General features: G+C 53.1%; 1 protein-coding gene across 2 annotated transcripts in view; it reads right to left on the minus strand.

Annotated features, from left to right (window-relative positions):
• Nucleotides 1–125: 125 nt before the first annotated feature.
• The window catches only part of ELF4 (E74 like ETS transcription factor 4), a 38797-nt gene continuing 11620 nt past the window's right edge, over nt 126–27302 (minus strand). For both annotated transcript variants that reach the window (XM_074359401.1, XM_010968423.3), the window contains exons 2-9: nt 13857–14137; nt 10195–10366; nt 9685–9777; nt 7992–8183; nt 7070–7153; nt 6800–6992; nt 5751–6128; nt 126–4875 (exon numbers count right to left, since the gene is read on the minus strand). In XM_074359401.1, coding sequence (XP_074215502.1) covers nt 4071–4875; nt 5751–6128; nt 6800–6992; nt 7070–7153; nt 7992–8183; nt 9685–9777; nt 10195–10366; nt 13857–13928 — 1989 coding nt within the window. In that variant the 5' untranslated portion in view covers nt 13929–14137 and the 3' untranslated portion in view covers nt 126–4070. The remainder of the gene's footprint in view (nt 4876–5750; nt 6129–6799; nt 6993–7069; nt 7154–7991; nt 8184–9684; nt 9778–10194; nt 10367–13856; nt 14138–27302) is intronic.

The following is a 27302-nucleotide window of genomic DNA, read 5'->3' on the forward strand; positions in this document are numbered from 1 at the left end:
CGGCCTGCAGTACTGTATGAGGGGTCAGAAGCTGTGGTAGCCCCCAGGTATGCGTTGTCCTTCTCCCTTCCCTCTTGTCTGCCATGGTATCAGGCTGACATCTCCATGATTAGAAACAGGACTCGTTCATTCTTTCAACAAACATTTATTGAGCACCTACTGTGTGCCAGGCACTGTGCTAGGCGCTGGGGATGTCAGTGACTAACACACAGTCCCTGTCCTTGAGGAGCTCACAGTCTATTGGAGAGAAACATACATAAACACATAGCTAAGGAGCTACCATGTGCTAAGTGCTACAATGAGAGGTATATACAAAGTGCTGTGGGAGCCCAGAGGAGGAAGTAATGCATCAGCTGCTGGGGGTGAGGAGCAAGTCTCAACTCCATTAAACCATTGCAAAGGCAGGGGTGTTATTGCCACTCGACCCTGGTTGAAATGAACTGTCTCCTCTAGCCCTCTCCCATTACTATATCAGCACAGGTTAGTTTATCAGATTAGCTAATTTAACACTTCGAGTAGGAAAGAAACTGGACAGGGAAGTTTCTTTAAGGGCAGAGGATGTTCAAAGTAGTAACAACTCTTGGGTGCTAAGGGTGGGGCGGGGATGCGGGTACCATGAAGGCACTGAGCCAGGGAGGGCAGGCCCTGGGCAGTGGAGCACCTGGGGTGAGTGCCTGTGCAAAGGGAAGGTCAGAGGTCAACTACCTCAAACTTTGGTCCTCACTTCTCCCCAGCTCAATCAGTAACCGTTAACTGATGCTCACTAGATGCTTTGTACTATGCCCTGCTCTTTGGGTGAAACAGTCCCCCACCCCTCAGAAGGTAACACACTAATTAGGGACACTAAATAGGGACAGGTCATTGAGGATTTAAGTAACAGTTTGTGATCATTACAGAGATGTCACAGGCTGTTTACAATCGGTTGCCAAAAAAGTGGCAATTGCAACAAATTTAAATTGAACTCACTTAAGGATAGGCTGGTCTGGGGAGGCAGCTTCCATGAATTGAGCCTTGAAGGATGGGTACACTTTAACTGGTACTGGTGGGGTGGGAAGAACATTCTGATTGAGCAGAACCAAGTAAAGCAGAAACACAGAGGTGGGAATCTCCGACAGAGGCATGTTCAAAGGCCAGCAAATCCACCTGTTTGATTGGAGCAGTCCTCAGTTGGGGGGGGCAATGTGAGAGAAGACTGAGGAAGTTGGTTAGGATCTGATGGTGAAGGGCCTCGTCGGAAGGTCAAAGACTTGGGACGTTATCCAAAGACAGAGCTGATGCTAAACTCAAAAATACTTCTGGAAGAACTGCCCTGAGCCCTCAAATGCTCCCCTAACCCTCATCCAAGCCCCCTGGACTGCCTCGTGATTCAGAAAACAAAAGGTTAATGCCCAGCTGCCAAGAACGGACTGGAGGTTAAGTATGTTGAGTATCACCCCTACCTGTAGGCAGTGAGGAGCCCCTGGAGGCTTTTTGGCAGAGGAAGAACCTAACTGGTGTCCCGGCAGATTGGAGAGGGTGAGACCTCCAATCCTGGGGGCTGCTGATGTGTCCAGGGAGGGGGATAAGTGAGTGTGAGCTGGGCAGGAGGCTCTGGGCATGTGGAAGAAAGGCCAGATTTGAGAGACATGGCAGACAGTGCTAGCCCTCAGGAGACGGGGAGGGGACAGGGTCAAAATGAAGGTAGCCACCAGACGGCTCTGAAATATTGAGCTTAGAAGGTCAAGAAAATGGTGGCAACATTCACAGAAACAGGCAAATCATGACAGCTTTTTGTTTGTCCAGAAAGGTTTTGTGTGTGTGGAAAGACTTTCAAAACCCATTTTGGATAGAGGGACTGACAGACATCTGGGTAGAAATATCCAGCAGACCAAATAGAAATGTGAGCCAGAAGCTAAGAAGAAAAGTGGGTCTGGAGCTCTACATTTCAGACGCATCCCCACAGAGCCTCACCAGAGCCAGGAGGATGGATGAGACCCTTAGGGGCACTGACATTTAAAGTGGTAGCTGTGGAGCTGGTGTGGGCCCAGAGAGAGGGGGACAGAGGAAGCAGTTGAGTTCAGCTGGTGCAGGAGGGTATAGAAGTAGTGTCACGTGCCCCTGTGACGGCTCACAGGGGCCAAGAACTGGGAAGAAGACATTCACTGTCATTTGTGAGGGTATCAATGACCTTCAGATGATGAGTTGTATGGAGCTGGGGTGTGGGGGCCAGGGCCACCCCTAACCCATGTGGCACCTTTGTGCAAAAAAATTTTAAAGCTGACTATTTCTCAAGATGCTTTAATTTCCACCACCAGGAAATCATCATAGTAAACTGATTTTATTTGAAAAAGGCACGTGAATGCCAAGTGCTGAAGACGTGTAATAAACACACCTGTACAACCATCTATGGTTCCCTCCTGGGGGAGAAGAGGGAGAACAAGAAGAAGTAAGAGAGGATGATCATGGATTTGGCAGTGACCACCAGGAGAGAGAGAAGAGCAACCAGGGGAGGTAGTCAGGTCAAGTGGCTGGGTTTGTACCGAGGACATAGCAGAGGTCCTGAGACACTGCTTCACATTAACCAAATTCACTAGATCACATCACTGTTTCTGAGGCTGACGGGTCAGAGCTCTTAGCTTTGCTCCCAAACTTGGCAGGAGAGAGGAAAGCGAATTCACAGAAGGGGGGGGGGGATGGAGGCCTGAGGCCGAGGGGTTGACTTTAAGAGAGAATTGGCTGACCCCGTCCTCAGCAAGAGGAAAGATGGAAGGAAGGAGCCCTGGAGAGTGAGGAGGGACAGGGAGATCACATCTGCTGGCTCCCGTCTTCTTCGTGGAGGAGGAATCGGGGTGAGATGCGAAAGCTGGAGATCAGGGGCAATGGCCCCCTGGAGGAGGTCTGCTGCAGCCATCATGGGAGTGGGTGGGTGGGCAGACCTGTGAGAGGAGTAGAAAGCGGGCTGAGCAGCAAGTAGGCACGAGCAGGAACAGAGGCGAGCCCAAGGCACTTTGCAACCCGACCATCCCCGGCACCACCTGACAACAGGGAAATAGCAGAGGCGAGAAATTAATCAAGAGGGAAGCAGGGGTCTGGGGTGCAGGCCAGGGTGCCTGTGAAGGCTGGTATTACAGCCCCAGCCCTCGACGCCAACATTCAACTAATTTAGCCACCTCCCACCCCAGGACTTTGTGGCTGGGTCTGACCCTGGAGGGGCACGTCTGCAAAGCTCTCTGGGGAGATCAAGTTTCCAGCCTGCTGGCAAATGACTGGTGGGCGATGAGGCTGACTCCAGGAAGAGGACCTCAGTCCAGCCTGGGGTGCTGCTCCCCAGAGCTGAATTCCTTTCCTCTCTTTGTGGTTTTATCCCACATGGCCCTCTCATTGTCCCTTTTAACTGCATCTTCCCCAACACACACATGCCCATTGACGCTCTCCTCCCCTGGACCTGCTCCAGCTCTGTGACATCTCTCCGGATTTGGGGGCTCCAAACCATACCCCATAGTCTCAGAACAACCAAGTCTTGGTTTGTACAAAGGGAACGAGAAAAAGCTTTCCCTTAAAAACGAAAATTCCCCATCTCTGTGGCTCAGCCACAGAGAGGCACACACACCCTTGAAAACCTCACAGCTACACCCCTGTCCTCACCAAAGAAACAGAGATACAGACCCACGAGTACACACAAATACATACAGAGATATTCACATACGGGATAGTAAATACTCTGTGGAGGGAACGAAGATGGTGAAATACAGCTGGAAGAAAAGACTTCTCAAGAAACCCCTACCCCAGCACTGGTCACAAATGTCTCAGGGGGTTCTCCCTCCATCACCAAGTCAGCCCAGTACCCCGACAAGCTCATATCCCCTAGTGCTCTTGAAAGCCATGGTCTGATGCCAGGGATGCTCCAGCTGGGCCTGTCTTGGCTATGGTGACAGCAGGCAGGGGTGGGGGACGGAGGGTCTGGTGCATTGACACCTCACTGAAATGTAAGGGCAGGTGCGCTACTTAAGTCAGTCCATGTTAGAGGAAGTCTGAATACAAAGGCTGCTCAACCTTGCCTGGTGGACCACACCTTCCCCCGCCCCCTCCATTTAGATTTCGTGGGGCTCCATCTTAATGAGAGAAGTGGGGTTGAATGGGGAGAAGGGGGTTGGAGTTGGGGATCTGGTCAGCAGGCTCCCAGATGTGGTCACGCTAGGCTCAGCCATAAATAGGGACCCTGAGCCTGAGGAGAGCTCAAGTTCAGCCACCGGGGTCAGCCCAACAGTGGGGCGGCTAGGAGAAGAGAAAGTCTGGTTTCCCAGAAGGCTCGGATTGTGCGAACCCCTGGAAGCTACCTGGGTTGGAAGTGGCTGAAGGTGAGCCTGATCCCTCAGGAGCTCCCTCAGGGTCTCTTCAGGAACCAGCAGCCCCTCCATGGGGGCCCCAGTCATCATGCCCTGCACATAAGAGGAGGGCCTCAGTGGCCCCTCCTTGACCCCAGGGGCTGCCGTGGCACCGGAAGTCCTGATGAAGGCCGCAATGACAGTCCCGGGGGGCTGAGAGCTGGGCCCTGCTGGGCCAGCCCCTGTGACTGAGGGTGGTGCTGGATTGGTCGGACGGTTGGCCCCAGCCAGAAGTTGGGGGAGGCCACTGAGAATCAATGGAGCCCCGGGTGTGGCCACCTGGTTCTCCTGGAAACTGGCATTCAGGGGGAAGGAGGCCTGCAAAGTGAAGGTGTCCTTGAAGGTCGAAGCAGGTGGAACACTCTGGAGGACGAGCTGGGTTGAAGCAGTAGTACTGGCAGGAGGCCCGTTGGTCAGCACTGTGGTCAGCGGGATCGTCTGCAGGGTCAAGGCCGAACCTGACCCGACGGGGGCCACGCCTAGATGGATATTGCCCGGCACTGAAGGAGTACTGAGGAAAAAGAGAAAAGAGATTTGGTTCAGGCAGGAGGCTTGGAAGGAGGGAACAGGGGAAATGGAACTGAAGGGCTTTTGTTTCTCTGTCGTCGTTCCGGCTACCATTTAGTATAGGTCACTTAGTATAGATCAGGGGTTATTCTAAATGGCTGGCATGCGGGATTTCACTCAATCTTCCAATCAGCCCATTAACAATCTGACTTTACTGGGTGACGAAACAGGCACAGAGAGGTTAGATAACTTGCCCTAGACCACACAGCTAGTACCAGGGACACATCTAGGCTTTCTGACTCCAGAGCTCATGTTGGTCACTGCTCCGCTTTCCTGACCTCCCTCCTCAGAAGAGCATTCCAGTGACCCACGCTGAGTACTGACGGGCACATACATATAACCCAGACAAAGCCCAAACGTTTCAGGGAGAATTGGAGACAACTTAGTGTGGACAAGAAGCGAGAGCTTTCCCAATGGGCTTGGAGGGCCTGAGGAAGGCAGAATGGGCGTTTCTGTAACATTCTCTGTTGCCTCTTTTCTGAAGTAGAGGAGGGAGGCTTGGGAGGATGGGCCCGGAGGTGGAGGGTGGCTGCTTGGGGAGCAGTCTAGGGTAACAGGAACAGCCCCAGTTGGCAACAGAAGAAAGCTCTTTCAAGGTCAAGTGCTTTTCTTTCAAGTGCTGGCTTGGCTGTTACTTTGGTGTGTGACCTCAGGCAAGTCGCTTTTCCTCTTTTAACCAACAAGTGTCCCCTTGCCTTCCCAGGAATGCTGTGAGGATGGCAGGAGACCGGAGACACAGCAGGGCTTTGCAAGAAGTTGAAAACTGCCCCCCAACATGAGGTACTCTGGGAATATTCAGAACAACTGTGGAGCCCTTACCTCACAGCTTTGGTGAGTTGGGCCTGGCTCTCTGGTGGAGAGACAAGCACGGCAGAGGTAGTTGGGGGCTCCTCGTCTAGAGATAGTCCCAATTCCAGACTCGCAGATGGCTGGAGACCAACGTGCTGAACCTTTGGCTTCTCCCAGGAAGAGCCACCCTTGCCCTGCGGCGCAGCTCTGGATGAGACCCTGGAGCTGGCTCTCCGGGAGGTGCCAGTGGAGGAGGTGGAGGGAATGGAGGCCGGAGGGGATGAGGCGGTGACTTCGCTTTTCTCATCCTCATCTTCAATCACCACCAGGTCCTTGGGCATCTCCTTAAACTGGTACACCAGCCTCTGCCCTTCCACTTTGGCCAGGATGCCTCTTTGGTAGTAATATCTGCGGGACGTGGGGTGGAGAGTGGGGAGTCAGCCCAGGACACACCACCCTCCAGGGCAGGGCATGCAGGGGGCCGCCGAGGCTGGCCAGGGAGCCAGACAGGAGACCACAGGCAAAGGGTAGGGCCAACTCTTAGACTTGGAAGACTTTTTGATGACTCAAAGGGTCCACAAAAAGGGATTTCAAATACCAACCCCCATCCTGCTTTGGGGTAGAGGATGGGGGGCGGGAGAGTGAAGGATGAGAGGGGTGATGATGGGGGGGTTCGGCAGCCCCCCAGCCTGAGATACCAACAGGGGGTAAGTCAGACCTGTCTTCCTGGGTCCCTGACTTGCAGAATGTGAAGGAAGCCCTTCCTGGGGATGGGAGGCCCTAAAATTCTCTTTCCATTCTGAAATGAGAAAAGGCTAGGACAGAAATGCCAGGGGAAGGGGACTGTTCCTCCCTAGTAGGACCTGGGAAATGGGCTGGAGAGCCAGCAGATGGGAGAGTGCCAGGACTTCCCTCCTCAGAAGAGCATCTCAGTGACCTGTCCCAGAGGACCATAACCCAGACAAAGCCCAATCTTTTCTGGGAAAACTGGAGGCCCCTTAGGGACAGGGACTCCTTGGAGAGAAGGAAGAGCATGGCGACTCCACAGGGCAGGGACTCTGTGGTGTGGCCGCTCCTACCTTAGCGCGCGCCCCATCGTCTCGTAGTTCATGTCAGGTTTGTTCTTCTGCTTCCCCCACAGCTTGGACACTGCTTTGGAATCCACCAGCTTGAAGATGCCTTTCTCTCGCTGGGTCCACTTGATGTACTTGGGGCAGGTGTTCCTGTCTTGCAGAAGGGCGAGGAGGAACTCCCACAGGTAGATGGTGCTGCCTGCAGAGTGGCAGGAGGTGAGAGGGATGCCCAGGGCCTCTGGCTCCCTTCCCTCCTAACCTGCCTCCCAGCCATACCTTTGCCGTCCTTTGATTTCTTCCGGATGGGGATGCTGGGGTCAGTGACAGGTGAGGTACTGCGGTTGCCCTTGGTCTTCCGGACTGTGAGGGGAAGGTGAGAGCAGGATGAGGCTGAGCCCAGGGTAAGTGCTGTAGGGCAGGCTCCCCAGTGGGAGGGCCTGAGACCTCACCAAGTTGGGTGCAACAAGGCAGACAAGGAAGAGTCAGGTCGCTGGGGCTGGAGCCCCAGGATCACTCCCCATAGGCACAGCCTTCAGGCACCCATGCCTGCCCAACGGCCCGCCCTCATTTCCATTCCCCAAAGGTAGAGGAGAACACCGCTATGATGTGGGGCAATGGAGCGCTTGCCAATCAGCCACCTTAAGAACAGAATCCACCCTGTCTAATTTTTGAAGCAAAACGGCAGCCTAAAGGCGTGACTCTTGTGTAGATCAGTGTGGCACTGGGCTTGGGTGGCTACACTTACACAGCACAATTGGCCAGCCATTGCCTGAGTAAATCAATAACACTGGGGCTTGGGAAAGCCCAAAGTCCTTTCCCATATATGGTCTCGGCTCTGCAAGCTCTGAGGAGGAAAATAAGCACATGGTACAAAGCAGAGGTGCCCTGAGGGCCAGGGACTGGCCAGGGGGCCAAGCCTGGTGTCCGAAAACCCAGCGCAGGATTCAACCCACTGGGCTCCTGGGCATTTCTGGAAGAGATTACATATCTGCTGGGCAGGCCGGAGTGGCCTGGGAAATGGCAGGCACTGGGCAGGCCAACTGATGGAGCCAGGCTTTCCCAAAGGAAGGACTTTCTGTCCATCCCTGCCCCACCAAACAGCTGAACTCTTCATATGTCTGTGAGCCTCACCCCCACCTTTATGGTCTCCCTGAGCACTCCCTCCTGCCCACCCCCTTGAAGAAACTCTCTCTCTTACTTCTCTTCTTTGATTTTCCAGTCTTCTTGCCACTTTCTTCTCTAGGGACCTTCTCCTCCAGACAATGCTCCTCCTGGTCACCAGTGTCACCAGCCCTGTTCAGGGCATCAGGCTCAGAGACAGGAAACAGGTAGTTGGGCAGAGTGATGGCTGGAGCCGGATCTGGGTCTGGAAGCATTTCGGAGGTGCTGACTGCAAGGAGAGAGGCCTGAGGAGTCTGGGGCCTGGCGCACGGTGGGGGCCTGGTCTCCCAGTGCCAGAGAGAATGATGGGCTCCTGAGGAGAGCGAGGCGCCATTCCCCACAGCCCCAGACACAGGATACACCTGAAAACGCCCCATGTGTCCCACACCATGAGGAGAGGAAACATCTGCAGAGCTGTGGGCACGGACTAGCTCCAATCACGGCAGCCACACGTAGAGCCCACTGCTGCTAGTGGGGAAGTTCCAGGCGACACTCAGGGAAGAGGGCCACCTTGATTTAGTCATTCACTCATTTTACAGGTGGGAAGGGCCTTAGACATCATTTGGCCCGATTCTTCTGCTTTACTTGTGAAGAAGCTGAGACCCAGAGATGGCAGGGCACATGCCCAAGGTCACACAGCCAGTTGGTGCCAGGTACATGTAGGCACTCAGTGAACAGCTGTTGAATCCTGAATATTAGTGACAGAGCTGGGATTAGGGATGCCAGGATTCTGCACTTGTGGCTTCAGGGCTTTCTTTCCCCCACTGTATCCTAGCGCTGCACCCCCTTGGAAAGGGGCAGTTGGGGCCAGGAGTCCTCCTGTGGAGCCACGGCAAATGCCTGAGGGGGTGCAGGGGGGAGGAGCCTGCTTCGAGGGCATAGGAGGACGTAGGGGCCAACCTCCAAGACCAGGGAAGGGATGAGGAGGCGCCAAGCCTGGTACATTTCTCAATAAGCCACACCCTGCACAGTCTTCCTAGGAGCTCAGCAAGAGAGCAGAGGGGCCTGAAAGGTTACCCTGGCCAATATTATTCACCCTTAAAAAGAAAGGAAATTCTAGTGGGGGATGGTAGAGCGCCTGCTTAGCATGCATGAGGTCCTGGGTTCAATCCCCAGTACCTCCATTAAGATAAATAAATAAACAAACCTAATTACCTCCCCCAAAAGTTAAAAAAAAACATTTAAAAAAAGAAGGAAATTAAATGAAGTAAGCCAGTCCCCCGCAAACAAGTACTGTATAATCCTACTTATCTGAGGTCCCTAGAGGAGTCAAAGTCATTGGGACAGAAAGTAGAATGGTGGCTGCCAGGGGCTGAGAGGAGGGGGAATAGGGGGTTAGTGTTTAATGGGGCAGAGTTTCAGTTTTGCAAGATGTAAAGAGTCCTGGAGATGGAGAGTGGTGATGGGTGCACAACATAACAAATGTACTTAACACCACAGAACTGTACACTGAAAAACGGTTAAGGTGGTCAATTTTGTGTTATATGTATTTTACTGAAATTTAAAAATTGGAAAAAAAAGTCACCCTGGCTATCTTTTCCTTGTCTCCAGTGCCCACCTTCCCTCTCCCATTCCAGCCACAGCTCAAGAGCACATTTACATGTACACCTGGATAGGTGTAGGTATGTAAACCTGCGCACATGTGTCCCTGAGAATCCAGTATACCGATGTGATGTTTAAAAATGGAATTTTGTGTTGCCTCGAGTTAAGGAACTGGGGTTCAAACTTACAGATCTGCTTCTCATCCAGGATGTCGTTGGGAGACTCAACATTGAGCAAGACTTCAGTGGTTGACATGGTTTGCGAGTTTGCTTCATTGTCATCTGATGCCAGGTTCCATGGCGGGGAGAAAAGAAAAGTTCCCTCAGGGCATAGGGCAGCGGGTGCAGCTACATCCAGGGCCAGCCCAGAGAACAGTGCTAAGGAGCCCTGGGACAGCTGGGAAGGGACCAGTGCACCTCCCACCCTGATTCTCAACCTTTTCTCTTCACCCACGCCAGCTGGTCTCCTTTCCTCCTTGCCCCACTCCATCTTGGAAGAGCACGCATCCATCTAGAGGGTTTCCTTCTCTGTGGAGTGGTACTACCTTCTGCTTATCCTAATCACCCCATCTAATTTCCCACCATTGGTGGCCTTGCCCTTGGCTTTGTGGAGTCACTAGAAGCCATTGTGGGCAACTGTTCCCTGAAGACAGAACCCCTTTCTCCTCCACACCTTCTCTGCCCAGGAAGGAAACGGACCTGCCAGCAAAAAACTGCCTTCCAGGATCTGATCCTGCGTCATGCACAAGGTCCCGTCCGTTATGATGCCATTGTGAACGTCATCCAGCTCCAGGCCCGAGTACAGATGCAGTAATTCGGGGTATGGCACCTGCTCCACGATCACAGCTGGGAACACCGAGGGGTCTTCCAGCTGTGGAGAAGACAGATACTTGTTTCAATCCCACCCGCTTCCACCAGGAAGCCCTCCCCAACACAATCTGGCCCTTCTTGCAATTCCTAATTCTTGGAGCCCTCAAAGGCTGTCCTTTGCATGGCACAACATTGCTCTGGGTCCAGCCTCACTAGGAGATGCTTTGAGTGGGTTCTTGATTAATAGAGGTGAGTTAGCTCTGTACCACCTGCACTCAACCAAGGGCAGACAGTTTTAACTGGTTGGAGTTATGAGTTAATCCATGGCCAGGGTTAGTGCTCAGACTATGAGAAGGGCTGGGCTCATTCTGAGGCCAGTGGGAAAGGATATGTCAACAGCAAGGGTGAGGGACTCAGCCCACACTCAGGGTTGGGTACCAGGGTTAGGGGCTCAGATTATGAACAGCTTAGGACTCAGTCTGTGGCAATGAAGACAGAAGAACAGAGGCAGTAGAGAGGTAGAAAGTTAAGGGCCTAGTGCCTGCCTGGATGGGGGAGAGGGTTCCAATTTCTGGCTTGATTCAGTGGGTGTGGTGGGACACTGTTCTTGCTAAGGGGGACGCCAAGAGGAGGAGGAGCAGACTTTTGGAGAAGGATAAGGGAGACAGTGTCTGGATATGGTGAATTTGAGTTAGCTTTGAGATATTTAAAACATAGATACCTATCAGGGAGTCAAAAATATGTGTCCAAGAGCTTATCCCTTGGAGTGGATAAAATTATCAGGATGAGAATTTGACCTCCAGAGGACATAGTTGTTCTAAAACCAAACAAAGCTAAAATTTAAAAGAAATGAGTGTGATTTTTTGCAACTGTTTTTGAAAAAATCTTGCATAGTAGGAAACATACCAGAATGTTCATAATAATTACATTTTGGTTGTGGGGCTTTGGGTGATTTTTTTCCCTTTCTACTTCTCTATATTTTCCAAATATTCTTTCATGGGCCTGTTAATTCTTTCTTCATGAGAAAACAATGAGAATGCTCAGTTCTACCTAATGTTCCTGAAGAGTCTAGAAGAATAAAATTCGATTAAACTGCCTTTGGGTTTGGCTGCTGGGCAGTCACCAAGGCCGGGGCAGTTCCAGGGGAGTACTAGTGTCCCAAGACCCATTACAACAGATCTCAGAGAGGACGGACCGAGGCAGGTAGGCAGGTGGGTGTCATGAGTAAGGCCACAGAGTCTAGAGCCAACTGTCCAATACTGTAACCATGAGCACTGGTGACTGTTTAAATGTAAATGGAGGGGGAGGGTACACCTCAGTGGTAGAGTGCTCATCTAGCATCCATGAGGTCCTGGGTTCAATTCCCAGTACTTCCACTAAAAAATTTTTTAATGTAAATGTAAATTTTTTCAAAATTAAAAATTCAGCTCTTCAGTTGCACTAGCCATAGTTCAAGTGCTCCATAGCCACATGGCCCCCATACTGGACAGCGCACATAAAGAACACTTCTAGCATCTCGGAAAATTCTATCGGACTGCACTGGTCTAGAGCCAGACCACCTGGGTTTGAAAACAAGCGTTGCTATTTACTAGCAGTGTGACCTTGGACAAGTTATCTAACCTTTCTGTGCATCAGTTTCCTCATTTATACAATTGGAGTGATCATATCATTGACCCCACAGGGTTGTTTAAATGGATCAATGCACATAAAGCACTTAGGACATGGCCTGGCATAGAGTGGGGTCTCATTGCATGTTTTAGTATCAGGGGCTTCTAGAGACTGGGAATGTTTTATTTCTTAATCTGGGTGGCGAGTTCATGGGTGTTCATTTTATAGTCATTCTTTTAAAAATTATATAAAGTGTATGCACTGTTTTGTATTTATGATGCATTTTGCAACAAAAATTGTTTCCTAAAAAGAGTGAGAAAAGAGGTGAGAAAGTAAACACAGAGGGTGGAGGCCATGCTGTGGAGAAGAAAAGAGCTAAGAAGGTGGTCATATTGAAGGCGGTGGGCAGAAAGGAGCAAAGGTTTTCTCTTAGGGTTGGGGAGAAATGAAGATGTTCTAGGTTGAGGGAACAGTGCTGGGAGGTCTGAAAGATACGAGAGAGAGGAAGTGATGGATGGTTTGAGGTCTGGAAGGTGGCAAGGGAGAAGAGAGTAAGCACTGGGATAGGAGTTACCCTTGGAAGGAAGAGCAATGCTTCTTTCTTCAAGGCTGGCAGGAAGGAAATAAGAACAGGTGATGTTACTGCTAGGGGGAGAAGGGAGGGGAACCGAGGGTTCCCTTGGCCTGAGATTCTCTGTGAATTGGAGGAGAGGCTCGCTGTTGAGGGTGGGGGGAGGGGCAGGTGTGGGGTTGGGAGGTATGAACAGCTTTTATGAAGAGCAGCCTTTATATAGAACAGAAATAATTGCTGAGTGGTCTAGAAACAAGTAAAAAATTACCAGTAGCTTTGAGAACCCAGGTAAGGTTTGATTTTTTTTCCTTCCTTCCACAAGGTGCTGGATAAAACTGAGCCACTTTAGGTAAGAACTAGCTGGACAGAAAGTATCATTTGCTCCAAGCCCACTAGGGGGCAGCCTTTGGCAGGCCACTGGAGATGGGACAAAGTTTCCCATCCTCACAGGGATTTGGGATAGACAGCATCAGAATAAGTCTGGGGTGTCCTTAGAGATAATCCACCTGGATCTCCTCTTGGTGAAGATGGGGAGATGGCAGCCAGATAGGACAGGGGACAGTACTTGCCCAAGTGACACTGTGGCCCAGGGCTCTGGACTCTGAATCTTCCATTCCTTCTACCGTACCTGGCTGCCTCTTCTTCTCCAGTTTGTGGAAGGAGGGTAGTGGAGGGTAGGCACAAATGTGCCAGGACACCATCCAATAGGTACATCCAAGTACCTCAGCGCAGGACAAGATATGGAGAAGTGAGGACCTGAGTGCCAGAACTCTGTCCTATTGTCCAATTTCCTCCCACCAGAAGATCCTATTTCCAGTTTATCCTGAATCTTCAGATCATGGCCAAAAACATGGTTATGGAAGGGCCCATCAACTGGGCTAGAGATATGAGTCTGAAGATGCTGGGTGTTGGACTTCACTCTGTGGGGCCAGCTGGCGGTGCTCAGTCTTGCTATATGGTTGTCCCAGCACCTTTCTCCCTGTGACATTGGGGGTGAAGCCAAGTTCCCAAAAATGCACATGAAGGTCAGTTAGCCTGTGCATTCAGCCCCCGCTGCTGCCTGACTGTGAGCTCAGTGGGTGTACTGAGCAGCCACTGGGCTGGCTCAGGGCCTGCACATGCCCTCTAATCGCACATGGGCAAAACCAGCTCCCTAAATGACTGCCCAGTGACTACAGACTGGCTGCAGGAAACTAGCTGGTGCACAATCTGGCTGGCAAGCAGGCCGAGTGGCCTGAACCTAGTAGGCGCTTGATCGATATTTGCTGACTGGCTAGTGGGCCAGCCGGCTGACTCACTGGCTGTCTGCCTGCCTGTCTGTGTCTATCTGATCGTCCGTGCTGGTGGACCAGGCTGTCCTCTGGGGCCATACCTGGTGGATGTCATCCATCCCGTTGCTTGCAAACTCAAAGATCAGGTCACTGGGCTGCAGGGTAACAGCCATGCTGTCTTCTCAGAGAGCTGACTGCGGGATCCGCAGGGCCCTCTGGAGCTGCAGGGTTTCCCTGATGAAGAGATGCTGTTCAGGTACCCTGGAGCCTAGAGCCTACACCCCGAGCCACAGTAAAATGGGGGATGTAGAGAGCTGGAGTAGGAGGTGGCCTAAGCCAGGTTCAAGGCTGCATGCTGGGCTGGGCTAAGCACAGGAGCAACCTAGGGAGAAGGGAGAGATGAGTAAGTCACCTTCCTTGAGCTCTGTTCCCAGGACAGATAGCCAGAAGAGGGACCGGCCAAAAGGAGAGGACAATGGGAGCAGAAGGGGGAGGGAGAAGAAAAGAGGCAGGTAAAGAAAGGAGGAGGAGGAGAAAGTTAACTGCCTCCAGTGGGCAGTGGCTGTGCCTCAGTGCCAGTCTGGGTCTCCAGCATCTGCACCTCAGTGCCCTGAACATACGCAGCCTCCCTCCCTTCTCCGCACTCCTCTGGAGAAGGAGAGAGATAGAGGGACTTTGGGTTCCCTCCACCCTGAAGATTAATCCCCAGAGGAAGGCCACAGGGGAAACCAGGGCATCCCGTCTGGCCTCATGGATGGAGCAGCAGCATGAAGAATCCTACAATTCCCTTGGCTGGGGGAAGAATCTGTGTGAGGGGGTTGATGTGGGGACATCTAGGTGCCCAGGATGCTCTTCCAGACTCTATCTGGCTCAGTTTCCTTGGGAGTCGGGGCCACTTAGTTCTGAAGGGCAGAGACTAGAGAGGAAGAAATGGCTCACTGCGGGAATGGTCGAAGCCATTGACAGCCTGACCCTGCTGGCGGGGATGGGACTCTCAGACTCAGCCACGCCTCCAGAGAGCCTGGAGACGGAGGGACAGGCGGGTCACAGGCCCTGTGCTCTCGTCACCACCCAGCCACCACTGCCGCCCACTGGAGGACGATGGCCCCTGTGCCGTGTGTGGTTTGTGCTCTTGGTTCAGCTTTGCTTTCAGTTTCAGGACTGAACTGTCACCCTGGGAACTTGCGAGGAGAGCCCCAGCTGGGGGAGGGGCTCACGGAACCTTCCCCATCCTCCAGGGCCAGCTCTGGGCCCCCCTTTTCCAGGAAATCTGTCTGCTGCAGCCCACACGTCGTGGTCTCTCCTCTCCCTGAGGCCTCTGGCGCTCACATGGCACCCGAGCCTCCAATTGTTTCCCGTGCTTGCTGCCCTTCTCACGTTGTCTGTGCTGCACCTGGCCTGCCTCCCAAAGCCCTAGCTCCCTGCCCACGTCCCTCCTACCAGCCCGCTCAGCATCTCCACCCCAACACAGAGGCTTCTTCTCCTCCAGGTACCATGGGTTTGGCTCTGAGAGTTCTGCTTGGCGTGCTATCCGTGTGTGTAGGGGTGCTGGGTGCGCCTGGAGAGCTGGCTCCATGCACCATAGGAGGAGCCACACACTTGACCCCTACATCCTCAACACTCCTTGGGCAGTGCTGGGATGGCAAAACCTTCTCCAAGCCCAGAAAGAAATGAGGAACTTCAGAGAGGGGCAAAGGGGAGAAGAGGGAGGGGGACCATGGGTGACCTCCCTGATGACCGCTCTCCCCCACAGGAGACACCCAGGCCTCTCCCACTTCCTTTCCGTTAGCCCACAGGGCTGGCTCCACCCTCTCCCCACCCCCACCCTCACCCCTACACCTTTCCACCCACCCCCAACCAAAAACTTTGAGAAGTCGCTCAACTCAACCTGGCAGGTCTAAGTTTCCCTTTGGGTGAATGAGAGGCTGAGCCCTGCTAGGCCGGACAGGAGGCAGTGAAGAAACCACAGCCCTGGCCTGGCCTGCGTTCCACCACCCCTACTCTGCCCCACCCCCACCCGACCCAACACGTGACCTGGTCCCCTGTGGCCTCCCAGGGAAGCCTCCCAGGGCCATTTATGCTTGGAAGGTCTGTCTCCCCCAGCCAAAGCGCCCCAAGGCCCGCATTCCGCAGTTCCTGCCCTCCCAGCCCCTGGCCATCTGCCCCTAGGAAGCGTTCTCGTACTAATCAAATGAAGGGCGATCACTTTCACCTAATCCCACTTTGTCTAAACATGAAACTCCTGTGTCTGCCCCTCTCCCCTCCAAGGTCATTCCGCCATGGCCCTTCCCTCCAGGTTTGCTCATCTCTTTGGCTTCCCTTCACAGATCAGTATGTCGCGTTTGCAGCCAGTGCTCTCTGCCTGGAGAACTTCTGTGCACCCCCTTCACCTCCCCTATTAGACCGTGCTTCACTGAGGGTAGTGAAGACTGTGTAGGTCATTGATGAAACTTTAGCACCCACCTTGCACCATGCTTGGCATGTGACAGACACTCAATTTGTGTCTGTGGAACAAACGCATGAATGAATGAATGAATGGTTGGTCCTGGCCAGTCAGTAACAGTGAGGTGTGTTTTCTGGCCAGTAAGTATACCCATGTGTACAGTGGGTGTGGGGTGAGTGTCACGTGCCCTAGCTTACAGGAGAGAGAAGTGCGTGTGCTCTGTGCGTGCTCCATCTGTGTATTTTTGCCTTGTAATTGACAACGGGGAGTGGGAGTTCGGGAGGCAGTTCGCTGTGGGTATGCAAACACATGGTAGATACACATATGTTCAGGGTGTGTCCTTGTGTCCCAAGTGTGGGGACATGTGCGTGAGAGTGTCTGTGTGTTAAAGGGCTGCCCTGGTCAGGCCAGCAGAGCCACAAGCTCAGTCGTCGGTTCCTCCTCCTCCAGGCCTGCCTTCGTGAGAGTGAGGATGACAAACCCGAGCTCACGCCAGCTGCAAGAGGCTGTGGTAAAATGTGCTGGGGTGGGGCCCCGGGTTCTGCTGGTGACAGGGCTGCCCTGCTGCCCAGCCCACCACCCCAAACATTCAAACTCCTAATTCTTCCCAGGAAGAGGATGGCAGCAGCAGGATAGGTATGTGGCCCATGGTCCTTGGGATGAGGACCCCTCAGCCCAAGGTCCACTCTGAAGGCAGCCCTGAGCTGTATCGGATGGAACCCTTGGCCATCATAGCAAAGAGGAGAGGTTTGAAATAAAAGAGACAAATCCAATTGCCTTCTTTAGGTGTCAGCATGTCTAGGTGTGTAAATTCAGGACCTGGTTGGTGCAGGTTCCACTGGCTCCAGATTCAGAGTATTGTGAGGCTGCACCCAGCACCCATGGCTGAGCCTGGTTTCTCGTTCTGCCCGAGATCGAGCCTGAAGCTAAGAAGAGGTGTGTGTTTTGGCTGTCCTACTCTCTTGGCCAAAGCAAAGTAAACTCTCCCCTCCCCTCCATGGAACCTTCCAGTCCAGAAAGTTTCACCCTTCCCCCTTCAGATGTTTGAGGATTTGAAAGTGAGAGGTGGGGAGAGGCTCATTTGCATGCTCAGTCACTCTCCCCCAAGTCCCTCAAAATAACCTCCCTCTCCCAGGAACCTGAAACCAAAGAAGCCACCAGCACCGAAGGCCCGCCCTGCTGGAGGCCAGAGGCCTGCACCAGGGGCTCCCCTCCCTGGCTTTCTTACAGATGCCCTGGGACACATATTCAGCAGCCTAGAGCCCTAGACATTGCCTTACGGGTGAGTAGGGAGCCAGGGGAGGTCCACACAGACACTTGGCTCAAGGAATCAGGCACCTGGGAACCATGGTAACCGGTGCTGAATTCCCTCCACCCCGCCCCATCACTGCAGAGATCACAGCTGGCTCCAGTCAAAGTCCACTCCCAGGGTGGCAAGAGCTCCACTCCCTTTGAGGCCACTTCAGTATCCCTGGCTCCCTGGGCCTGTCTTACTTGGGCTGAAAGCAACACCTCTGTGAGAGCATATGGCCCTGGCCACAGTGCGTGAGTGTGTGTGTGTGCGTGTGTGCTGGCGCACCGCAAGAGGGAGTGAGCAAGCGAGGGCGCACACACCCCTGGCCTGCAAATGCACACCTCTGGTTCTCTGTGGTTGTGACTGCATTTCAAAACCAAAATAGCAAAATAGAAGCGGTTTGGGCTGTTCCTGCATCATCACAGCTGGGCCCCCTTCAGACCGACAGACCCTTTCTGGGGCTGTCATTGGAACACGTCAAGCGGTGACCAGCACCCACCCATCTGGGCCTCCTCTACAGGAAACAGCCCCTATGTGAAAGCCACGTCCACAGTCTTCGTGGAGCAACTTTAAATCTACAGCCGTTCAGCTGAGTCAATGGCTCTCACAGAAATGCTAATAACACCCGTGGCATTTTCACACACGCCAGGAAACATGGGGGCCAGATGGTCAGCCAGGCCCACAAAGCAGAGTTCTCCAGCTCCTCGTCCCTGCAGAGCCAGTTCTTGCTCCTGAAATACCCCGTCCTCCCTGAAACCTTTCTGGAATTCTCTGGAAAGGAAGTGACAATTTCCTTCATGCCATTTCCCACTCCCTCAACACCCCCTCCCCCACAACCACAAACAAAATGGAAACTACCCCAGGAACAGCTGTACCCTCTACTTAAAAACAGCCCCTCCTCCAGCTAATAGTCATCAAGCAGCAAACTTGTATGCTGCACCACGTGATCAGTGGGGTGTATTTAAGGGACAGACTCAGGGATCCAGAAGTAACCTGTCTGAGGGGTTCCCCTGCCACCTTGGCCCAGTGAGGGCTGGACTCCAATCAACCAGCTGATTCCCCCTCCTTGAGCAAATGCCCAGAAAAGGGGCCCTGGCCACAGCTATTTTGTCAGCCTCTTCTCCTCTATTCCTGCCTTTCCACCACCCCCTCTGTTTGAGATGAAATCAGGAAGAGGGAGGGAAAAAAATAAAGGTTTTGCAAGCTCGGTTGGTTGGGGTTTCTTTGTGCTTATTTACAAGAAACCCAGTTTCCTTCCTTGGCCCTCGGTCACTGCCTGATTCCACAGTAGGGTTTGTCACAACTCTGATGCTGAGGCAGCCCAGAAGTCTTCTCCAACTGCCACTGCCTTTCTCAGCTCCAGTCTTGCCCCTACCTTCCCAGGCCTGAAGCTGGCCCAGTGGAGGGGCAGTTAGGGCTGCAGGAGATGGCAGGCTGCAGGCATAGAGATGTCCCCTCCTCTTTCTCCAGGAGACCCATCAGCCCACCCATGGTGTACGCCGCCGCGGGGAGGTGGGGGGGCGTTGGAGGAGGGAATCCTTCTCCTGGCTGCATCCCAACAAGAGGTGTGACCCCGGAAAAGTCAGCCATCTTTCTGGGCCGTGGTTTCTGTCATCCTTAAGGTGGGTGAGGGCTGAGGGTAATCCAGGCCTAGCAGATGCTCACCAGGGAGTCTCGGGTGAATGGAGATGGTGGTGGGAAAGTGCTTTGAAAATTAAAAAGCACTCATTCAGATGATGAGTTCCAGGTGACCTCCCAGAGAGCAAGGGGGCCTGGAGACCCCATTAAGCCTCCAGAAGTCCCCCATGGCTCAAGAACACAGGGGCTGCAGGCTTCCAGCTGTCGGCTTGGAAGGGACTGGCTCCTCTCCTGGTTTGGGGGCCCTGCAGGAAGGGGCAGGCTGCTGTGGTTGGAGGAGTGCTCCCAGTACCCTGTCCTCACCACCTTCACCCCGCCCCAGCCCTTGGGGTTGTGGTTATGTGGCAAGAAGAGCACTACAGAAGCCCCGATAGGGGATGGGTGGAGGGGGAGGGTTATGACAAAGGGAAGCTATTTCCCCAGCTGCCTTGACTTCCAGGGGCCTTGCCTGAGAAAGCCAAAAGAGCGCCCCCTGGAGGTGCCTACCAGCACCACACCCTCAGGTCTAGTGCTCCAGAGACCAGGAGGCAGAGAGGCATTGAGCTCTTCTAGGGAGTGAAGAACAACTCCGTGATGGGGAGAACATGCTGCAGGAAAGGGGACAAAGCCAAGCCCGGGGTAGCTACTGAACCCCAGCGTGGTGGGCTGCCAGCTCCAGTCTAGGAGAAGAGCCCAGAAGGGGGCTTCCCAGCGAGAAGACCCAGCTTTGCCTTGGGGCTTAGGCAGACGACCTTCTTCCTCCGTGAAAGGAGGACAACCTCCCTAGCTCAAATCATTGTCGTGAAAGGCCAGTGAGTTCATGTAGGTGAAAGCTCTCTGTTATGTCTCCAGTGTGTTTTTAAATTTCCTGGTCGGATTTGTGTCTTTTTGGCAGAGATCACTCATTAAGCATTCAGCAGATCTTTACCTAGATGGACAGGAACAAAGGGAAATGGATGTGGTGGGATGAAATGGAGGCTGAATGGGGACATAACCAAGAATGATCAAACTTATGGTAGAGAGAAGAAAGCGGCTTGACTGTGGGGAGGGGGTGGGGCTGGCGGCGGAGGCAGGGAAATCAGTGGGATAAGTGCAGAGGCCAGGTGGTGGAATTTGAACTTAATATGGAAAGCAACTGGGAGTTACTGTTGATTCTTGAGTAAGGGAGGGGCATAAAGCAAGCAGTTCTTTTAAGATGGGTTTGGTATGAATGTATGAGTAGACGAGATGGAAGGGGACCAGGTGGGGCAGCTGGAACCAAGGAGGTGACTCCCAGAGCCACTCTGAAGGAATAAAATGACAGAGTATGGGGGCCATACAGTAGTTGTAGAGACCGTAAGATTGCAGTCTGTTCTTGCTGTGAGAATGCTAAAAGAGAGAAAATGACTGGGGCAGGAAATGTGGCAAGAAGATGTGTTCAGCTTGGACATTTTGAAGTTGGGACTATCTTGAAAAATCCAGGAGTAATGGTTAAAAAAGAGGGCCCAGAGACTCGTTTTGCTAAATACGCGTGCACACACACATAACACACATGCACACACCCTGGCAGGAGCGGTCTTGACAGGCCTTCAGTGGCCAAAGAAGCAGGCCTGGCCTGGTGAGGATGGCATTCCAGATGCGATTCTGTGGCAGAAAACTTCACGTGCTGAATGAAAGATGCTTCCAACAGCACACACCCCACCCCCGCACCCAGGAAGGCCTGCCCTCTTCCACTGGGGGGAGGGGGAGGGAACAGATACACTGACCAGAGACTAATTAAATTCATTAGTGGGTCTTTTAGAAGCTAGGGCAATCTGTGACTGAGCACCAACAGGATATTAAGTCAGATAACTTTTATTGAAGGGACAGTGTTCTTTGTCGAGGGCCCTGCTAGCACATGTCCTAGAAACGAATGCAGAGGCTTCCTGCTCGGATCTCGCCCCCCCCCCCCTCCGCGGAAGGGGCTGTGCCAGGTTTGAGGCCTGCTCAGCTCTTGGGGCCCCTTCCAAATCACCCCTTTCCCTACTGGCCACTTCCCAGGCAAGCAAAAGCAAGGTGCCGCTGAGTGTCCCCTGCATAGAGGGCTGAGTGCAAGAAAGGATGAGGTGGAAAGAGCCTACAGGGCAGAGATGGGCAGATGGGGAGGGCAGCTTCAGCCCCAATGTCACCAAGAGCCCGCGGAGCTCCTCCATCCCCTTCCCAGCAAGGCTGGAAGCCTCTCCTTAACTCAGACTGAGGATGTCAAAGTTAAAAGGGACCTAAGAGATCATCACATCTATCCTACCTGTCATCCAGCTGCAGACACCAAGGAAGAAATGACTTGCTTAAGGTCACACAGCTAGTCACCATGACTCCCAGGTGACCTTTCTTCCTACCCTCCTCATTGTATCTCAGCATCCTCAAAAAAGGCAACCCTTTCCTCTGCTGAGAACAGACAGCAGCCAGAGACCCAGGGCAGGCAAAAAACAATGAGGCCACACATGTGCAGAACACATTTAACTTCCCCAATGACTTCCCCACCTCTGTGCTTTTGTTCATGCTAGCCCCTAGGGCTGAGGTGGCCTTCCCCAATTTCTTTCTCCAATTCTCACACGGGCACTCAAGATCTGAAACAAATGTCACCTCCTTCTGAAAGCCTTACCTGCTTCCTCCCCACCTGATAGATTCCCTCCTCCTCCTCTTCCTCTTTTAACACCTTAGCTTGAGTTCTTAGATTAAAGCAGGGGGTCTGTAGACTATGGCCCACGTGCCAAATCCAGCCCGCTGTCTGTTTTTGTATGGCCAGTGAGCTAAGAATGGTTTTTACATTTTTAAGTAATTGGGAAGAAGATCAAAATAATAATATTTCATGCCACATGAAAGTTATACGAAGTTCCAGTTTCAGTGTCCACAAAGTTTTATAGGAACACAGCTATGTTCATTCGTCTATGTCTTGTCTGTGGTGGTTTTGCATCATGAGTCATTGGGACAGAGTTCATACTGGCTGCAAAGCCTAAAATGTTTACTATTTGGTCCCGTGCAGGCAAACTTTGCTGACTCCTGGACTAAAGGCTTCACTCCCCTTCAGAGTGAATAGATTCATCAAGTTCCTTTTGGAGAAGAATGTCACAGAGACTCAGAGATGCCTGGAGGGAGGCATGGAACATCAAATACAAACTTGGCAGATTTTCATCAGACAAAAAGTTCTGGCCCTGGCTCTGTCCATGGTGTGACCTTGAGCAAGTCACTTCTGCCTTGTGGTCCTCAGTTTCCTCAGCTGCACAACAAGGGGGTTGGCCTGGATGGCCTCAGGCCCTTTCTGGCCCTCTGATTTAGAGACTCAGTAATCTACTGCATTTCCAACTCACACCATTTTGAGCAGACATCGTCCTGATCATTTGCTCTCAGAATGTTCTAAGACCTTACAGAAGGTTCCCCTGCCCAGCTGTGGTTTTCCGCTACCATTGCGGGCCCCCTCACTCCATGTTCACCTGCCCCACCCCACCCTTCCCTGCTGCTGACCTGTCTGCCCTTCTCTCTGAATCCCTCTCCCTGCAAGACGAAGAGGGCCTCCTCAGAGGAAGCATCCCTCCACCCGCTGGGCCAGGAGCCTCCATTTTCAGTCAGGGTGGAGGCAGGGAAAGAAGGGCTCTCAGCTCCCCTCGGCCTCCCAGGACCCAGAGCAGACAGGCAGTCGAGCAGCAGCAGATAGGGCCAACTCTCCCCGCACCCCTGCTCTGCCAGAGGAAGCAGCCCCTCTCTGCCACTTCCTGTCCCAGGGGTTTCAGCAGTTTCCCCTTCTGGGCCTGCTGGCCCTCCCAGCCCCGCCCCTGCCCCACACAGGTCAGAGAGTGCAGAGAGGGGAGGGGCCCTGCAGCAGAATGGGGAGGATCCCTCACAGGAAGGCTGAGCAGACAGCTGTCTACACCAGGGGACGCCCCAGCAGCTCCTCTGCCAGCCTGCTGGGGCTGGGGGAGCCGGGATCTGGGACAGAGGTGGGGCTGTCTCTCCACAAACCCTCTCCTGTTGGCAGATGAGTAGAAGTGAGCTCATCACCTTACCTAGCTCTCACCTTGGGGAGCAGAGTCAGCTGGCTGGGTACAAGATAGGGCTGTATGCTGAGGTCAATGCCCACCTGGGCTGAGGACCAGCCCTGGGTGGCTTCAGATGGAGCAATGGGTTGAAACAAAAGAGCATGGGGAAACCAGGCCAATCATGGGGGTCACCTCGGAGCAGCAGGTGACACTGAAATCAATGGCACGTCATAACTTTGCATGATTTTGTCCCTAGAGCTGGTAGACAGAAGCAACAATGGAGAGCAAAGTATTCTATTACATGCGGGTCAAGGGTAGTGGTATTTTCTGGGTGATGGAACAGGAAGCTATCACATTCCATCACCACTGCTGATTCGGTGTGGTGACTTCTACTTGTAAATACCTCCTAGTTGCCCTTCAAGGTGGTGCTCCTAGCAGTGGGGCTGTGTGCCCGTGAGAGACCCAGGCAGGTGACCAGCTCTGCCTGGCTTTCCTAAGGCAATGGGTCAGAGGAACAGTAGCGGCCTGAGGCTCTGGACCTCTGCCTAGTTGTCAGTCCTCCTGAGGACAGGTTAGAAGTACATGATGATGCTTCTAGATGCCCTGATGCCTGGGGTGGGGGCCTAGTAGTGGATAGACACATCCACCTCAGCCCCCTGTGCAAATGTTGTTCCATGGGTTTCCAGCAGCCCTGAGGGAAGCTAAGGAGACCCCTAGAAATGATGCTTCTCAATGGGATGATGGCCTTGATACCTCTCTCAGCTCTGAGAGGTCATCGTCTTGGGCTTTTGGCCAACAGCCCTGCCCAGCCAGGCCTCCTGTCAATAGAACAGTCCCTCTTTGCTGTCTCCCCTCTCCCCTCATGCGCCAGGGCCAAAAAGACTCAGTGCCCCGGTGGGTGATAGGGCCCCAATGTCCCCAAGGGGAATGCCTGCTCCACTAGGCAAGTCAGAGTAAATATTGCTTCACAGCTGGTATGGAAGACGCCAAGGAAGCCTCAGAGACAACATCTGGATGTGCACCTGGGCTCCTGCCAGCCCCTCCCTACATCTGCAGTACAAACCCAGGGCCCGGGTTTGGTTACGAGCCCGACTCAAAGCTGGTGGCACGTGTTTGGAAAGCACATCTGACTGGGTGGAGGGGGTGGAAGCACTGGAGATCAGTGCCAGCTCAGGGCAAGTGCTTGCGGGGTTGGCACCGATCTGAGCCAGTGCTGGGCCCAGGATGGCGGGCGTGGCCACTGTGACCTCAGCCACAGGCCTGTTGGGGGAGGGGCAGAGGGGCATGGGTACTTGTTTAAAGTGGGCAAGAGTTTCTTTTGGCCTTCTGATAACACTCTAGGCTGTTCCCTCTGCTGCTGGGGAAGGGGACCAAGCGGTAAAAATTACAGGGTGATGGGGTGGATTACAGGGAAGGCGGCACAGATTTACAATTTATTGGATACGAGCTGTGGGGTTGGTATCACGCCAGGCGCTTTCCACAGGCTATCTCCTTTAATTCTTACATCATCCCTAACAAAGTAGCTAGTCAGTGGCAGAGCCAGGGTTTGAACCCAGGTTTATTTCTAACTACTGTGCTCTTTGAACTTGGTTTTCAGTTAAATCTCTTTAGGTAATAATCCTGTTTTAATAGTTCCATTTTAAAAACAGCAGAAGTGAGGCTCAGAAAAGATTAGGTAACATGACCAAGGTCACTCTGTCGAGAATGGAGGCAGAACTCAAACCCAGGCTGGTGTGATCGCCACGTCCATGCTTCTCCCACTACTCTGGGCTGGTGACTACCTGCACCAATTCTTAACTCAGGAATTGCTCACAACACCCAACCTGAAAGGCTCAGAGCCCCTGTGATGCCTTTCAACAAAAGCCTCCCAGGCAGTGTCCCAGCCTCCTCGGGGACTCGATCTCAACCAAAGCTCCATCTGATAAGTGAATCCTAATGAACTGGGCCATGTCTGTACCAAAATGGTGACAAGTTGAGCCTCTGTGGTCAGCTGTAGAGGAAAGGAATTGTGGAGTAGGAAGGAGGCTTCTGTCCCTGTTCATGAAGGAGGCTGACTCTGTTCTTGTACCCCAGGAGCCTACTGTTTCCAGAGAGTTCCTGGCTCCAGACCTGGAGTGGCCCAGGCATGGTCTCTGCCCCATAAATATACACTTGCTCTCAGCTTACACATAATTTAAGTCTGGGTTCTTATCTCAGGGTGTTGGTTCACATTCAAATATTTATGGAAAGTCAGCCCTGAACAATCTCAGGTGCCGGGTCTACGGCCAGGGGCCTGTTGCTGGGCCCACCCTACTCTTCTCCGTGGTGGGGTCTCTTCGCATCTAAGTTCCCAGTAAGCTGGGTGAGCCCATCTGCCTAAACAACATTGCTGGGAGTTTTCCTCCCCCAAACACTTCTATAGCAAGTGTCTGTTCAAAACTGAGGCCCAGAGGTTGAGGGAAAATGGGGAGTGACTGCTAATGGGTATGGAGTTTCTTTATGGGGTGATGAAAATATTCCAAAATGGATTGTGGTGATGGATATACAACTCTGTGAGTATACTAAAAGTCACTCAATTGTATACTTTCATTGGATGAATTGTATGGTATTGAACTATATCTAATAAAGCTGTTTAAAAAAAAAAAACGGCCCAGAGAGGGTTCACTCAAGGCCACATGCAAGTTGACAGAGCAGCTTAAGCCAGACTCCAGGTCTTCTGTTTTCTGACTCTGAAGCTTCTTCCTCCCATCAGTGCTCCCCATAACCCTCAGCAATGATAACTGCTGAGGTTCGGAGAGTGCGCGAGGCTGGGCCAGCTCCCTGCATGGGGGTTGGCGGCTAGACCCAGAGCAACAGGGTAGGAGTAGAAAATGCTCCAGAGCAAGGGCTTTAACTTAGGCCTCCAGGAGCGTGGCCAAGTCCCTGCCCCTCTCTGCGTCCCAGCGTCCCCATCTGTTAAATGAAGTGGGTGAGTTTGGTGGTCCTTTGCAAAAGGTTTCACCAGCTCTGACCCTTTGAGGTCCTAACGAGAAAGCACTGGAGGATGGAAGAGAATAGTGTGTCAGATATGTGGTTCTTCCTGGAGTCTACGGGAGGCCTTGGACACAATTTGGTGTTCCAATTGATGCTCCTCATGGATGGTGATGACCAGGACTGGCCCGTGAGAATCAGACGCCCTCAGATGGTTCCACTGCTGAATTTCTCCATGGTGGGTAGCTTGGTCCTGATTTTGTGCTACCCCACAACCTCCCTGCCCCCTGCAGTGCTAGGTGGTAGAATATAGAGACCCAAGATAGAGACCCACTGATCACGTCCTTGGGAGATGTCAGGAACCAGGTTCTTGGCCTGGCGCCCAGGCAGCCCCACCTTATGCTGAGCTTGCCTCCATGGTGGAGGGAGTGATTGCTGACGGCCACCAGTCTAGTCCCCGCTGGACAGGATGTTTCCACATCAAGCCCCACTTCCTGCAGCTAGGCTTGGGCTCCGGTTTCCCCCTTCTCCTGCCATCTGGTCGCCTGCCCTCTGCCCCCCTCCCCTTGCTGGGTGTTTACAGGCTGCCTTATCAGCCTGGGGAATCTGGGCCTCACCCAGCCGGCTGCCCCGCCCAACACAGACAGCCTGCCCAGGGCCCTACCTGCTGTGGTTTCGTCACTACAGGCAGCCACCCCTACACCCCTGGCAGGCTGGTGGGGGGGGGGGGCGGTGGTGTGGATGAAGGCTTGCTGCCTGCTGGAGGGGGACCTGAATATTCATAGCGCATTGTCGACCTTGTTCAAGCTGGGGTAGGGCATGTGTTCTTTCTACATTTCACCTTCTCTGTCTGTAGGCTGTGGGGACAGAAATGAGGCCGTTGGGCTGCTGAGGGGGCTAACTGGCCTGGAGAACCTCGATGGCTCCTCTCTTCGCAGCCACCATGAGATAAGCAGTGGCAGCACTAGGCTAGAAGGCTCTGAGAATATAGGCAGGTTGGTCTGTTTGTTTGTTTAAACTGCAGAGTACTAGAAACACTCCTAGCTAAAGGTGGGGCGGAATGAGGGGCTGCAGACTGAGCATGGTGGAGGCAGGAAGGCTGGGGGATCTGGAAGCAGAGCCTCGACCAACCCACGCCCAGATTCAGAACCTCATGGTTTCCACACTGCCTCCATCTCATCCTGGGATCTGCTCGCCCACCCAAAGGCTGGGATAGGGCCAGAGGTAACCACCGAGCAAGCCCGACGACTTC

The sequence above is a fragment of the Camelus bactrianus genome, chromosome X (assembly GCF_048773025.1).
Source record: "Camelus bactrianus isolate YW-2024 breed Bactrian camel chromosome X, ASM4877302v1, whole genome shotgun sequence".
Taxonomy (NCBI): Eukaryota; Metazoa; Chordata; class Mammalia; order Artiodactyla; family Camelidae; genus Camelus; species Camelus bactrianus.